The sequence below is a fragment of the Eubalaena glacialis genome, chromosome 3, assembly GCF_028564815.1.
Source record: "Eubalaena glacialis isolate mEubGla1 chromosome 3, mEubGla1.1.hap2.+ XY, whole genome shotgun sequence".
NCBI lineage: Eukaryota > Metazoa > Chordata > Mammalia > Artiodactyla > Balaenidae > Eubalaena > Eubalaena glacialis.
In genome coordinates, this window is record NC_083718.1 from 85879718 (window position 1) to 85896429 (window position 16712).

The following is a 16712-nucleotide window of genomic DNA, read 5'->3' on the forward strand; positions in this document are numbered from 1 at the left end:
GGATTAAGCCAGAGACAAACATTCACAATTCAAGTCCCTCTAGCGCATGTCAGTTTACCTTGCAGTGCAGGGGCTGACTGTGTCTGGGTTTTGGAAAGAGCAGACAGAATGCTCTCTGGGGTGATCTCCACCTTCGAGAGGATATTTGCTAGAGGGTTATGAGATGTTGTCGTGGCAGGTGCAGGTGTTTTCAGACCACTGGTGAGGTTGCTGGGACTTGTAGGAGTTCCTGGAGAAGGTCTTGATGCAGGACTGACCCCTGGTGGCAGAAAGATTAACTCAAGAAAATGCAATTCAAAATGACCTTTAAATTCATGATACCTTCCAGTCACTTAATTGAGTATGGTATGTTTAATAGGAATTCTTCTGTGAATGATCCACAAATTGTCCATCTTGTACAAAGAAAAAATCTGAAAATTAGATTAAGACTTGCTCCTATCTACTTGGAACACCGTTAAATTAGATTAAGTATTAAGTTATTTTTTTTCATATGTATTTACTAGTTTTCAGAGCCCCAATAGAAAGAGACCAGAGAACCTATTTCTTTTTTCTCTACCAAATGGAACCTACACCTCAGACTCCTCTAAGTGCTCAATAGATATTGCTGGCTAATTATGATCAGACTTGGCCACTGCATAATTCTATGTGATAAGTAAGTTATTTCCTTTTGAAATGGACTTTAAAATGAGGTTATATAAGCAATCTTTACATTTTTACATTTTAAAATACTGGGTTGATTCTTAACATAGGAAAAATGGTATATAAAGAAGAAATGATTTTTGATTTTTTTAACAATCAAAAATATAAACAGGTATTTCACACACACAAAAAATGATAAGCATATGAAAGAAATTTTAACCACATCTTTAATCAAAGGAATGAAAACGAACAATTTTTTAAAGATTGAATTTGACAAAGTATAAAACAAAACAGTGTTGGAGAGGTTGAGGAACAATGGGAACTTTCATATACTTGGTACATAAAATAGTACGTTTTTTGGAGAACATTTTAGTTATAACATGAAAAGACTTAAAAACCTACATGTTGAATTTTTTGGAGTCTTTATCTTTTAGAAATAAATACTTAGCTATTTATGAAGAAATGAAATAATTGGGATTTTCTTCAAAATAATCAGGATTGGATAGGGCACAGCAGAAACAAGATGGGCCATGTGTTTACAGTGTTGAAGATGAGTGATGAGCATGTAGAGGGGCTCTACTTTATATATCTTCATTAAAACTTCCATTAAAAAAAGTCCCATATACTTATCAACCCTTTTAAGAAGGGTTGTGCATAAAATTTTAGCATCAAGGTTGTTCATTACAGTATTCTTTTTTTTAAAATTTTTTTAAAGGAATTCCTTTATTTAATTAATTAATTAATTAATTTATTTACTTATTTACTTATTTATTTATTTATTTATGGCTGTGTTGGGTCTTCGTTTCTGTGCAAGGCCTTTCTCTAGTTGCGGCAAGCAGGGGCCACTCTTCATTGCGGTGCGCGGGCCTCTCCCTATCGCGGCCTCTCTTGTTGCGGAGCGCAGGCTCAGTAGTTGTGGCTCACGGGCCTAGTTGCTCCGCGGCATGTGGGATCTTCCCAGAACAGGGCTCGAACCCGTGTCCCCTGCATTGGCAGGCAGATTCTCAACCACTGCGCCACCAGGGAAGCCCCTACAGTATTCTTTATAACAGCGAAAAATTGGAAACACACTAGATGTTCTGATAATAAAGGCTTACATAAATTATTGAATGCTATATAGCTATTAAATGATATAGCTGAATGTTAAATGACTTACAAAAATGCCCATGATATGTAGTTAAATTTTAAGTCGCTGCTTTCAAAAGAGTACAGTTGTCCCTCGGTACCCATGGGGGATTGGTTTCAGGACTCCTGAATATATCAAAATCTGTGGATAATCAAGTCCCTTATAAAATGGTATAGTATTTGCATGTAACCTATGCACATCCTTCCATATACTTTATTTATTTTTGTTTGTTTGTTTGCCGTGCCACATGGCTTGCGGGATCTTTGTTCCCTGATCAGGGATTAAACCTGGGCCATGGCAGTGAAAGCGCCGAGACCTAACCACTGGACCGCCAGGGAACTCCCCGTCCTTCCACATACTTTAAATCATCTCTAGATTACTCATAATACATAATACAATATAAATAGTTGTAAATACAATGTAAATGCTATATAAATAGTTGTTGGGGCATGACAAGTTCAAGTTTTGCTTTTTGGAACTTTCTGAAAAAATATTCCCCCCAAATATTTTCAATCCATGGTTGGTTGAATCCTTGGAAGTGGAACCTGCAGATGCAGAACCGGTGAATATGGAGGACCAACTGTATACACAATATGCTTCAATTACTGAAAGAAAAATTATACTAACATTTTATTTCCCAAAACACACACACACACACACACACACACACACACACACACACACGTAAGATTAAACACAAGTGGTTTCCTTTGGGATGGCAGAATTATGGATATTTATTTTATTCTTTTAACTTATCTTCTAATTTTCCTATGATGACCATGTATTGGTATGTATGTATGTATGTATGTATGTATTAATTAATTATGGCTGCACTGGGTCTTAGTTGCGGCATGCATGCGGGATCTAGCTCCCAGGGATGGAACACAGGCCCCCTGCACTGGGAGCATGGAGTCTTACCCACTGGACCGCCAGGGAAGTCCCTATGTTTATTTTTGAATTAAAAAATTACTTTTAATTAAGAAACAAAAACAAAACCCAGATTGATGGTTCAATTAGAAAGGTGGAAATAGGCCTTTTATCTTCTTTACTGGGGCTACTTACCAGTATTTTTCATGACTGATGTCAGGCTGCTAAGGATGGAACTGATCTTTGCCAGATCCACATTAGCCAGGTTTGGCAAAGCCAGTGCTGGAGTAGGGGAGAGAAGAGAAGTATTCACAGGCTTTGGAAGAGGTGGGGTTGCTGTCACAGTCACAGGCACTGGAGTACATGAAGAGGCCTTTGAGATACTTTCTGTTGGCTTTGTAGGTACAGCAGTGGATACAGCTGACTTCTCCACAGGTTTTTCCTTCCTGTCTTCTACTGTTTAAAAAAAGAAAAGAGATGGTATTGCATCCTACTACTTTCCAGACTCTGCTTGCAATATGAAATAACATGTCCCAATATTTCCTAAAAAGTACTATGCTTTAGAGAAAAATAATTCACTTCATGATTTTTTTAAAAAGTCATGCTCTTTATAATTTATGAACCTTCCCAGCTTTAATATCTGCTTAAAATGAATTCCCCAAATGCATCTTTTATCTTACTTTTTAATGATTTCTTTACATCTTCTTAGTATCTGTATATTAAATTTGTACATTTCTGGAAGTATGTTATTATTTGGTACACATTTGTGTTCTGTCTTTCAGTAATATTTATGTCATAAATTGTCCTGTCTTTTCTTTGCCATTATTAACCTGAGAGCTTTCTAAGAAACAGAAACTCTGTACCTATGTTAATGTATTATCCTTTGGTCTCCTGAAATTGGTCTGGCACTGGGGGTGCAATCAGGCACTAATGCAATGTCTTAACTCTTGATGTCTCTGCAATACATTCCTCTTAATGCTTTAAAGGCAATGCACTATACGGATAGTGCATTAAATTCAACCTAAGTCAAATTGCCTAATAAGAATAATTATAAAAGCTGGGGATGTCAGAGAAACAATTCACCAATCCAGGTTAATTCTGAAAGTGTGGTTAACAAAATGTGGCTTTGGAATCTTGAAGGTCAAGAGTGACAGAGAATAAGGAATTCCAGCATAAGTGGCCCTTTAGAGCAGTGCTGTTCAAAAGAAATGTAATTCAAGCCACATATGTAAGTTTAAATTTTCTAGTAACCATATCAAAAAAAGAAAAACAGGTAAAATTAATTTTAATAATATATTTTACTTATCTCAATATATCCCAAATATTTTCATTTTAATAAGTTATAAATATAAACAATTATTAATGAGATATTTTCACTCTTTTTTAAAGCACTAAGTTCCTAGAATCCAGTGTGTATTTTGCTTTGTTTTTGTTTTTGCCACACCACGTGGCTTGCAGGATCTTGGGTCCCTGGCAGCGGAAGCGCGGATTCCTAACCACTGGACCACCAGGGAATTCCCTGAACAGCACAGATCTTGAGCAATGATTCTCAACGTACGTGGCATACCAAATCCTGAACCACTGCTCTACAGACAATACTACTACCTTGGTGTTCTAATTTTATAAGGATTAAACCATCTTTTAATACCTGCCTGTGATAGATTTATTGGTGGGGAAGGCAAAACAGATAAGGAGCAAGTTGTGTACTAATCATATAGGACATACCAATGATTTTTGACCCATCATCTTCCACATCTGAGAGTTCCATGTCTTCCACATCACGATTATCTGTTGCAGGCTCAGGTGTGGCAGATTTCTCACTCTCCATGGTTGGTGACTGGGATTCCTCACCTCCCATTCCTTGAAAAGGAGACTCAGAGCCAGTTGGGGAGGGAGCATCCATGCTTGGGGAAGGGACTGGTGATTCCTCAGGATCAGGAAGTGTTGACTTCAATTGATCCAGCTTTTTCTTTAAATTGTTCACTCGATTAGCAAAGGTTTTATATGCCTAAAAGAGAAAAAGAAGAGTTTACTCCTCTGAGAAGTAACCAAGAAGCTACCATTTTGACTTGATCAGATTTCTTCATTATTATTAACTATATCACTGGTATAAAATAAGAAAATATCATCTGTCAAGCATGGAGTAGTTTCCAATCTCTGCTTTTTATATTCCCTAAGTCAATATTACCATCCACAGTTGCCCAAGTTAGAGACTTAGAAGTTATCTGCAATTCATGCTCCCTTGCTCCCCTGTATCCCTCCAAGCAACCAATATTTATCAAGAGCCTAAATGTGCTGGCCACTCTTCTAGGTACTGGAGATACAGCAATGACTAAGAAGACAAAAATCAAATCAATAAATAAAGCATAGCCCGAGAGGTCAAATACTATTGATTTTTTTAAAAAAAGAAACTGTTTATTTTAAAAGGTTTAGGTGTACAAAATTACTGTGTAGATAAAATAGAGTTCCCATATAAGCCACACCCAATTTTCCCTATTATTAACACCTAACATTAGTATGATACATTTGTCACAATTAATAAACCAATTTTGATAATTATTATTAACTAAAGCCCATACTTCATGCATATTTCCTCAGTTTTTATCTGATGTTCTTTTTCTATTCCAGGATCCCATAATTTAGTAGTCACATCTCCTAGGCTTCTCGTTTGTGATGGTTTATTAGATTTTCCTTACTTTTGACGAACTTGACAGTTTTGAAGAGTACTGGTCAGGTATTTTGCAGACTATCTCTTAACTGAGGTTTTTGTCTAATGTTTTTCTCATGGTTAGACTGGGGTTATGGGTTTTGTGGAGGAAGACCACAGAGATAAAGTGTGATTGTCATCACATCATATCAAGGGTACATACAATCAATACAATGTACCACTGTTGTTGTTAACCTTGATCATCTGGCTTAAATCCTATTCATCTGATTATCTTAATTGCCAGTGTCTTGAAGCTGTGTGTCTTTTTCTTTTTTTTTGTTAAGGGTCTTGGAACATTAGATCGTGGAATCATTTTGGTTGGCTGAACAAGAAGCATTATTTAAAAAATGGAGTGGAACGGAAAATAATATGCTAGAATTGAGCTTTTGTTTCTAGATATAATTGAGTAGTTTGTAGCACAGCAATGCTCCCATCAAGAACAACTAGAAAAGCCAGATATATGCACATACATATCTATACACACTCACACGCATGCACATACGTGCACACACACATATTTGAATGTACTGTAGAGTGCTAAGGCAACGAAAACCCAAGTGGCAAATTCTATAGCAGGGGGAAACCATGAGGAGAGTCAAGCTGACATTCTGCAGTTGCCTTTTCTCTCAGGGTCCTACTGATTTTGGGGAGCTAGGCAAGAATTTGAGAATTCAGGCAAAAGGAAAAGGCAGAGGGTTACTACTAAATAATATAAAGAAAAAAGGAGAACTTTTAAAAGTGTTGCTGGCCTGTAGAGATAAATTAGAAAAAATTAGAAAGGCCAAAATTTTGATGAAAGAGGAAGGACAGAACTGGCTCAACAATATGCTATTGCTTTTTCTTCAAGATATTTGCTGATAGATAACCAACAAGGACCTACTGTAGAGCACAGGGAACTCTACTCAATATCCTGTAATAACCTACAGGGCAAAAGAATCTGAAAAAGAACAAATATATGTATATGTATCACTGAATCACTATGCTATACACCTGAAATTAACAGAACACTGTAAATCAACTATACTCCAATTTAAAAAAAAGATATTTGCTGAATTATGAAGCTTGCTTAAGAGGGAATTAAAGAAGTCAAGCAGAAAAATTCTGAAAAGCAAAGCGGAGTTAAACATAGTCTCATGGTGGAGAAGAGACAAGGATTAGCGTTCAAATCACACAACGAAGGAGGGGCCCTAGTGATGTCGCAGGCTCTCAGTGGGAAAAATCTGTGCCTTAGAAGCTGGATGAACCAGAAGAAATCAAAAGTTTGCCCAAACTGCAATTCAGCCTGAAGTCAGTTCAGTTTCAGGTTTGATTAATATGATTAGCTCTTGGACTTCCCTGGTGGCGCAGTGGTTAAGAATCCGCCTGCCAATGGAAGGGACACGGGTTCGATCCCTGGTCCGGGAAGATCCCACATGCCAGGGAGCAACGAAGTCCATGTGCCACAACTACTGAGCCTGTGCTCTAGAGTCCGCGTGCCACAACTACTGAGCCTGAGTGCCACAACTACTGAAGCCTGTGCGCCTAGAACCTGCGCTCCGCAACAAGAGAAGCCACTGAAATGAGAAGCCCGTGCACCGCAGTGAAGAGTAGCCCCCGCCTACTGCAACTAGAGAAAGTTGTGCACAGCAATGAAGACCCAACGCAGCCAAAATAAATACATAAAAAATAAATAAATTAAAAAATATATATGATAAACTCTCACAATATCTGCCTAGCAAAGGAAAGGGTGAATCCTTTCTGGAGGAAGAGAAATCACTGAGACTCTAGAAATATTTTCATATACAATGTTCAGTATTCAATAAAAAATTAGAAAGCATGCCAAGAGATAAAAGAAAAGACAGACACTATGAACAGACTCAAAACAAGTATAGCCAATATTGGAGTTACCTAGCAAAACCCAAATAGCTATGATTTATACGTTCAAGAAAATACAGAAAATCCCATCTTGAACAATTCAGTCCAAAATTCATTAGCAAGAGTTGAAGGGAAGCCTTGGTCGCCTAGGTTAGGTAACGGAGCCAAAATGGGGTGAGGAAAATGACTGCATGGGAGGAAGGCATTGCATGGGATGTTGAAGCCTAAGCGAGATAAAAAGAAAGCCAACAGAGATGGCTGGGAGGGATGGAAGTGCTGGAAAACTGGCTATACACATGGGCAATGATCAAACAAGTGAGATTATGTTGAAGATAAGGGGAGCAAGATTTTACATTTTTAGAAAAAGCAATTATAAATGTGGAAACGGAGAAAACTAGAATGAACCTCGTAGTGTTAGACTGGGATCGGAGATAATAGTGTGAACTCACGGTTTTTGACATATATAGACAGATACAGAAATATATATAGATGTAAATGTGTGTATATAGGTTAAATACACACACACACACACACACACACATATTTCCTACCTCTGTACACTGATATGGTCTGGAAGCAGTGATATCCCAATAGTAATAAGTACACCTAGTACTCAGATCTTGGTTTCGAAATGTGGTTTTTCACTAAAAGGAACCAAGGCTCCTTGGAGAAATGACCGATTCCCGGGCTGGACAGAAAAGTGCAAGATGAACCTGGAATACCTTGCTCCAAAAGTAAGGAAACGCTCAAAAAATGATGGGGATATGTCAAAAGAACACAGAAAGCGGCTTGAGAGGAGCTCCCACTGGGACAATCTGAGCATCAAAATAATTATTTTGCAATGAAATCAGTAGTTAGTAATGAATTAGAACACTGACTAAATACGACTGAGTCCATATTGATATAAATAAATGAATAAACTGAAATTTTGAGGAGGAACAAAATATGTGCATAGTTTCAAAACGCCTCCCCACAAGACACTTATTAATTAGTGTATAGTTTCCTAGTGTTGTGGTACTTTATTATTGAGTGGCTTAAAACAACAGAAATTTATTGTCTCATAATTCTGGAGGCTAAAAGTCCAAAATCAAGGTGTGAGCAGGGCTATGATCCCTCTACGACTGAGCAGAATCCTTCCCTGCCTTTTCCTAGCTTCTGGTGGTGGCCATCAACCCTTGGAATTCCTTGGTTTGCAGATGCATCACTACAGTATCTGTCTTGGTTGTCACATGATATTATTCCTGTGTGCATCTGTATCCAAATTTCCATCTTCTTATAAGGACACCAGTTATACTGGATTAAGGCTCATCCTAATGACCACATCTTAACTTGAGTACATCTGTAAAGACCCTATTTCCAAGTAAGGTCATTTTCACATGTACCAGAGAGTTAGGGCTTCAACATTATCTTCTGGGGTACACAATTCAACCCACAGCAACTACCAAGTGAAAACTTTTCAGTGGACAAGCTGGGAAGATGCCACACTAATAAGATACCAAAGGGAATGTTACAGGTAGTAAAACAAATCAAACTTGTGTGCTAACTGAAGGATGAAATGAGAAGAACACAATCACTTCTGTGATATTCCTACTAAAGATATATAACCTCAATCTGATCACAAAGAAACATCATATAAATCCAAATTGGGGGACACTGGACAAACTATTTTGACTTGTAATCTCCAAACATATTTAGGTCATGAAAATTAAAGAAAAGACTGAGGAACTGTTCCAGATCAATGGAAAACAGAAATGCAATAAATGCAACTCGTGATTCTGGACAAGAACTTTTGTTATAAAAACTGGTCAATTTGAATAGGGGCTGAGGATTAGATAATAATGCATGAAATGTATCAATTAATTTCATGATTAAACAGCTATACCTTATGGTTATGAAGGAGAAAATAATTGTCTTGGAGGAAAATACTCATGAAAATATTTGTGGGTAACGGGGTGTCAGCAACTTCTTTTCTTTTTTTGGGGGTGTGTGTTTATTTTTATTTTATTTATTTATGTATGTATTTACTTATCTTCATTCTCTTTTTATTTTTATTGGAGTATAGCTGCTTTACAATGTTGTGTTCGTTTTTGCTGTACAGCAAAGTGAATCAGTTATACTTATTTTCAAATGACTCCAAAAAAAAAGGTCTTCATAATATACTTAAGGTATTTCTTTAAGTTTGAGAGTGTTACAAAATAAAAAAAAGAAGACTGAAAAAAATGAAAATAGATTGACAGAATTTTACCAGAAAAATCGAATTATTTCTGAAGAAAAATCAAATGGCAACTCTAGAACTGAAAAATAAGCCAACTAAATTAACTGATGGGTTAAACAATAGATAAGATTCAGCAGAAAAGAAAATTAATGAATCAGAAGACTGGTTAATAGAAAATATCTAGAAGGGAAGCACTGAGGGGAAAAGGATAGAAAATACAGAAACTAACATAAAAAGACATTTGGAACACTGATGAGATCTAGTATACAAATTAATAGAGTTCCAGGAGGAGAGGAGATATAATGGAATAGAAACAATACTTGACAAGAAAACATCCCAAAATTTATAAGAAACATTAAGCCACTCATTATGGGTTGAATTGTGCCCCTCAAATCATATACTGACAGTCCTAACTGTATACCTCAGAATGTTACCTTATTTGGAGACAGAGTTTTTACAGAGGTAATCAAGTTAAAACAAGGTCATTAGGATGGGCCCTAATCCAATATGACTGGTATCCTTAACAAAAAAGCGAAAATTTGGAAACAGAGGGAAGGCAATGTGAAGAGACATAGGGAAGAAACAGCCATCTACAAGTTAAACAGGAGAAGCCAGGAACAGAATCTTCCCTCACAGCCCTCAGAAAGAATCAACCCTGCTAATAACACCTTGATTTTGGACTTATAGCCTTACAGTATGAGACAATAAATTAACGTAGTTTGAGCTACCCACTCTCAGGTACTTTGTTATAGCAGCCCTAGTAAATTAATACACCACTGACTCAAAAAGTTCTGCAAACCCTAAACCAGATGAATATGAAGAAGACTACACGTAGGCAGATCACTGTATAACTAATGAAAACCAAAGATAAAGAGAAAATATTAATAGCAAACCAAATGCAGTACAATAAAAAGGCTAATAAACACTAAATAAATACTGGCTACATAAAACAACTGTAGAATATGTATGTGTATAATTAAAATATATAACAATAAAAACATATAAATCTGAATGGTGGAAATAGTTCCTTTGATGCTATCTCCAAGGAAGCTATGAAGTTAAAGACCTAAGCAATGATTTCAGCAGCTGCCCAGTGCCAGGCAAAGAGTTTAGAGTTTATGCACTGTCAATTTAGAGAGGCTTAGTAAACACCTTCACTTCCTATTAAAACCCCACAAAGGCCATGGATTAGGAGTAAGGACCATGTCCCAGGACTAAGGGTTATGTTCAAACAAACCTAAAACCAAGCCTTCACATAACAGTGATCCACTGATAATTTAACTGATTGCCAGAAAAAAACCTCAACACTTTTTAAAGGTAAAATGATACAATTCACAGTTTCCACAAGTATCACCCAAAAGGTCTCCTATGAAATAAATTCTTAAACAAGCAGATAGGATATATAGGTATGATTAAAGTACACACACACACAAATCATAGAAAAAACAGTCAATAGGAGTATACCTAGAAATGACCCAGATACTGGAATTAACATATAAGGTCTTTAAGACAGTGATTACAAATATTACGTTAAAGAATTTTTAGGAAAAGATGAAGAACGGATGAGTAGATGGGAAATTTCAACAAAGAAAAGGAGCTCTAAGAAAGAACAAAATGAAAATTCTAGAACTGAAAAATACAGCATACTGGGCTCAGTAGAACAAAGAATATTTGAAGACAAGTAAATATAAAGTAGCCAAAAATCAGTCCAGAGAGAAAAAAGAATGAACAGAACAGACAGAAATCTAAGAACACATGGGACGTATAACTGGAGTCCCAGAAGGAAAAGAGAAAGAATGAAAAAGAAGGAATATTTTAAAAGATAATTGTCGAATAGGTTCTAAAATTGATGAACAATATCAAACCACAGATCCAAAAAGGTCAGTGAACCCCTTTTATCCCTTTGTAGCAGGATAAGTATAAAGAAGAAATCTAGGCACAGCTGACTTCTCAAGGGACGACAGGTAGAGAAACATTTTTAGGTAATGAAAGAAAAAAACTGCCAACTTAGAATTCTTTATCCAGTGAAAACATTTCTCAAAAATGAAGGTAAAATAAAGACATTTTAAGATAAACAAAATCTGAGAAGTTCATCACCAACAGTCCTGCACTATAAGAAATGTTAAAGACTTTAGGCTGAAGGAAAATGATCCCAGAGGGAAACATGGATCTGCAAAGAGGAATGAAAAACACCAGAAATAGTAAATATAAAAGACTATTTGCCTCTTAATTTCTTTAAAAGTCTACTCACTGTTTAAGAAAAATAATAAAAATTATACTACATAAAATATACATAAGTAAAATAGTTAACAATAGCATAAAGACCTGGGGGAAGGGAATCCTACTACTGTTAAGGTTCCTAATTATATATGAAGTAACAGAATATTAATTTAAGGTTTTATTATAACAATATTAAGATAGTAATATTAAATTAAGATAATTTAATTTAAGGCAATAAGTTAAGAGTGTCAGATTTGATTAAAAAACAATAACCATAAAACAAAACCAAGATCCAACTATATGCTGTTTGTAAAAGACACATTTAAGTATAAAAACTTGTGAGATGTGGGACTTCCCTGGTGGTCCAGTGGCTAAGACTCCGAGCTCCCAATGCAGGGGGCCCGGGTTCGATCCCTGATCAGGGAACTAGATCCCACATGCCTCAACTAAGAGTTTGCATGCCGCAACTAAAGATCGTGCATGCCGCAACTAAAAGATCCCGCATACCACATCGAAGATCCTGCATGCCACAACTAAGACCTGGCAAGGCCAAAAACAAACAAATAAAAAATTTGTGAGATGCAGCTTAGAGGGAAGTTTATTGTATTAAATATACATATTTTTAAAAAGCTGAAAATCAATTATCTAAGTATTTATCTTAAAAAATCAGAAAAAGTATAGGAAATGAAATAATACAGAAGAAAGAATATCTCCCAGTATATTGCATATAACAAGAGTAAGTTTTATTTTGTGAAACTTTTGCTGTATATGTGCACATGTGTGTGGTTCTTAGTTTCCATGTAAAATCTTTCTTTCATACGGACTGTGGTCAAAATCTTTTTGAGAATATTGCTTTAAGGTTTAACTGTTTCCACAAAAGTCAACCTGGATTATTTCAATAACCTACTAACTTGTCTCCCTATCTCTAATAGTCTCCTATTCTCCATTCTGCTATCTTGATTCCAAAATGCAGACTTGATCACATCATCAGCAAAATTAAAATCCTACAACTGCCTTCCATTGCTTTCAGGGTAAAATTCAAAGACCTTAGAATAAATATAGGCCTTTCAGGACCATGTTCCTGACTTCCTCTCCAGGTTTATTTATCACTTCCTCATAAATGCCTAGCTATAAGAAACTACTTTCAGGTCCACCAATTTTGCCATGCTCTCTTTCATTCCCATGCTTTGAAAATGCTCTTCAGAGAATATGGTCTTTCATTTAGCCAATTACTGCAACTTCAGAGTTTAGCTCCTTTGGGAAAATTTTTCTCCATATCCTCCATTCCCACTCCCAAATTAGCTAAAGCACCTTTTCAATCTGCTCTCCTAGCACCCTATAGTTACCTTCATTATAGCGTTTATTACACAGAATTGCAATTATGTGTGCTCACTGAATGCTCGCTGAACGAACTTCTCCCAGCCATTTGCTAAGGATCCTCCAAAACAGACTAAATGATTTTATATAATTTCATAAATAAGTAATGATGGTTCACTTCTCAAAAATTATAAAATGGTCTTTTGAGTAAAAATGGTAAACTAATCACTCCTGTTCAGTGTCTCTCCTTCCTGGGACTCCTATAAAATGAATAGTAGAAGTTGAGACACAGATGTAGGGAACAAACGTATGGACACCAAGGGGGGAAAAATGCGGTGGGGTGGGGATGGTGGTGTGCTGAATTGGGCGATTGGGATTGACATGTATACAGTGATGTGTATAAAATTGACGACTGATTAAAAAAAAAAAAGAAAAAGAAAAATGAATAGTAAAGGAACACAAAGGTATAAACCAGTAACAAGGAAAAGGTTTGGTAAGAGTAAGAAGTAATGAGGCAGGGTAGAGAAAAATGAGGTTAGGAGTATGCAGAAAGGGAGTTATACCTGGGAAAGGAGCTGATCTGTCTTGCAGAATCCCTGAGAAGTTTTGATCCAGGAAATGATGAGTATAAAAAAGTAGAGTGAATAGTGGGGTTGAAATCAGAAATTAAAAGTGTGAATACCTTGGGGACTTCCCTGGTGGTGCAGTGGTTAAGAATCCCCCTGCCAATGCAGGGGACATGGGTTCGAGCCCTGGTCCAGGAAGATCCCACATGCCGCGGAGCAACTAAGCCTGTGCGCCACAACTACTGAGCCTGTGCCCTAGAGCCTGCGAGCCACAACTACTGAGCCCGCGTGTCACAACTACTGAAGCCCGTGTGCCTAGAGCCCATGCTCCACAACAAGAGAAGCCACCGCAATGAGAAGCCCGCGCACCGCAATGAAGAGTAGCGCCCACGCAGCAACAAAGATTCAACACAGCCAAAAAAAAAAAAAAAAAAGGTGTGAATACCAAACACTCAATACCACCTCCTCTGTAATCTTGATACTCAGCAGCCAAGGCACTATGCCCCAGGCAAAAAAAATATGACTTCTTCTCTAAAGAGTTACAATATTCTGGCAAAAAGACTCCAGCCTTCTGACATTTAGGGCTCCTCCCACCCTAACAGCCAGCTCCTTACCTAAGCAGATTTTACTATTATTCATTCTTGGGTTAAACTCAGAGTAGATAATTCCTATCTATGTACAGAGAGCCCTCCCAATCAATTTTTTCATACCTCATTCTTAAATATGAATAGGACAGAGATATTACCTGATTTTTGAGGAAAGCCAGAATCATATAAAAGAAAACCAAATAACTAGAGGGAAGGAAAAAAGACTCTAGATCTTCCAGAAAGCAGAACAAAAAGATCAAGGCTGATAAAACATAAGAAAACACAGGACACATAGAGGATCAATCTAGGAGGTCTAACAAATGATTAATCGATGTCCAAGAAAGGGAAAACGGAGATAAAGAAATTATCCCAGATTAAAGAATATCAGCCTTTAGACTGAAAAAGCCCTCCACTAACCCATAATGAATGCAAAACAAAACCTCACAGGTAGATACATCATTGTAAAAATTCCAGAACACCACATAAAATGTCCTTAAAAAGATCTTGCAAAGACTTCATATCAACAATACTAATGACAATGGAGTGACACCTTCTAAGCTGTGAGGGAAAATGATTTCCAACCAGCCAACCTATCAGAGCAAATGTGAAAACAGAAGAAAGGCATTTTTAAATATAAGGACTCAGAAAATTCATCTCTTACAAACTCTGTTTTTTGGGAAATTGAGGATGTGCTCCAGCAAAACAGGAGAGAAAGCCAAGAAAAGAAGACATGGAAATTGGCAAACAGAGGCCTCAGCTCAGAACAGCAGTAAAGAATAGTCCTAGGATGAGATCTAGAGACCTAAAATGGAGCAAGAGAATGTAAGCTCTGGTAGGGAGGTCTCTGGGGGAAAACATGGATTCAGAATATCTGATATGATACAGAATCTAGGGAGAGACCAAAAAAAAAAAAAAAAAAAGACGCTAAAAGGCAAACAATGCACAAAAAATAGAAATTCTAGGAAAAAACAAAAACTCTCTAATATAACCATAGTTACCAAAAGACCTTGCAGTGAACAATGTTCAGTTATGATGTAAGCTTTATTAATTTTCAGCCTTTAGAGCAAGGAAGACTTAATTATAATTATAAAATAGAATGTAAATATTATCAACCTAGACAATATAAAAGTATTGTTTAGTGATGTTGGGAAACTGAAGGGACAGAAGAAAACTAATGGGAAAGAATAGGAATGTTAATATTTTCATTTTACAAAGTGGGGCATCTAGAGTTAGTGGTCAAAAAAATAGTAAATTTAGTACTTCAATTTACAGGGTAATCAACAGATTTAAAGAATTATATAATGATATTGGGAGAAGGGGGAAGGGAGGTGAATATAAGCTAAATCCTCATTTGTCACACCAAGAAGTTAATAGATATTTCTTTTTTTTTTTTTGGTCGCACCCATAGCATGCAGGATCTTAGTTCCCCTACCAGGGATGGAACCCGTGCCCCATGCAGCGGAAGCACGGAGTCTTTTTTTTTTTTTTTTCTTAATGATATTCTTGTCTGCTTACATTCTTTTTATTTATGTATGTATGTATGGCTGTGTTGGGTCTTCGTTTCTGTGCGAGGGCTTTCTCTAGTTGTGGCAAGCGGGGGCCACTCTTCATCGCGGTGCGTGCGCCTCTCATTATCGCGGCCTCTCGTTGCCGCGCACAGGCTCCAGACGCGCAGGCTCAGTAATTGTGGCTCACGGGCCCAGTTGCTCCGCAGCATGTGGGATCTTCCCAGACCAGGGCTCGAACCCGCGTCCCCTGCATTGGCAGGCAGATTCTCAACCACTGCGCCACCAGGGAAGCCCAAGCACGGAGTCTTAACCACTGGGCTGCCAGGGAAGTCCCAACAGATATTTCTTATATAGTATAAATCAAGAAAGAAAAATAGGAGTACATTATTCAGAAATATGAAGGCAAATACCAGAAAAAACAGCTAAATGAGTTACAAGAAACTGCTTCTAGGAAGTGGGACTGGTGGGATCTAAAGTACTATATACTGGGAGGGACTTCCCTGGTGGCACAGTGGTTACGAATCCGCCTGCCAATGCAGGGGACACGGGTTCGAGCCCTGGTCCTGGTCCTGGAAGATCCTGCCAGATCATGCTGCGGAGCAACTAAGCCCGTGCGTCGCAACTATTGAAGTCACGCACCTAGAGCCCATGCTGCACGAGAAGCCACCGCAACGAGAGCCCACGCACCTAGAGTCCATGCTGCACGAGAAGCCACCGCAACGAGAAGCCCACCCACTGCAACGAAGAGTAGCCCCCATTCGCCTCAACTAGAGAAAGCCCATGCGCAGCAACAAAGACCCAACACGGCCAAAAACAAATAAATAAATAAATAAATTTATTTAAAAAAAAAAAGTATATATACTGGGAATTCCCTGGAGGTCCAGTGGTTAGGACTCCCTGATTTCATTGCCGAGGGCACAGGTTCAATCCCTGGTTGGGGAGCTAAGATCCCACAAGCTGGGTGGTGCAGCCAAAAAAAAAAAGTACTTAAAGTACTATATACTTTTATAACCATATATAGTGATTAAAACTAAAAAATAAATAAAAATAAAGTACAAAACAGTTTCTTTCAGGGGCCATTAGACAAATGTCTAATTATCAACCCC

At 37.4% G+C, this 16712-nt stretch overlaps 1 protein-coding gene across 6 annotated transcripts in view; it reads right to left on the reverse strand.

Annotated features, from left to right (window-relative positions):
- The window catches only part of RPRD2 (regulation of nuclear pre-mRNA domain containing 2), an 82078-nt gene that overhangs the window by 8084 nt on the left and 57282 nt on the right, over window positions 1-16712 (reverse strand). For all 6 annotated transcript variants that reach the window (XM_061183544.1, XM_061183545.1, XM_061183549.1 and 3 more), the window contains 3 exons: window positions 4358-4640; window positions 2828-3088; window positions 59-259 (listed from right to left, as the gene is read on the reverse strand). In XM_061183544.1, the coding sequence (XP_061039527.1) occupies window positions 59-259; window positions 2828-3088; window positions 4358-4640 (745 nt within the window). The remainder of the gene's footprint in view (window positions 1-58; window positions 260-2827; window positions 3089-4357; window positions 4641-16712) is intronic.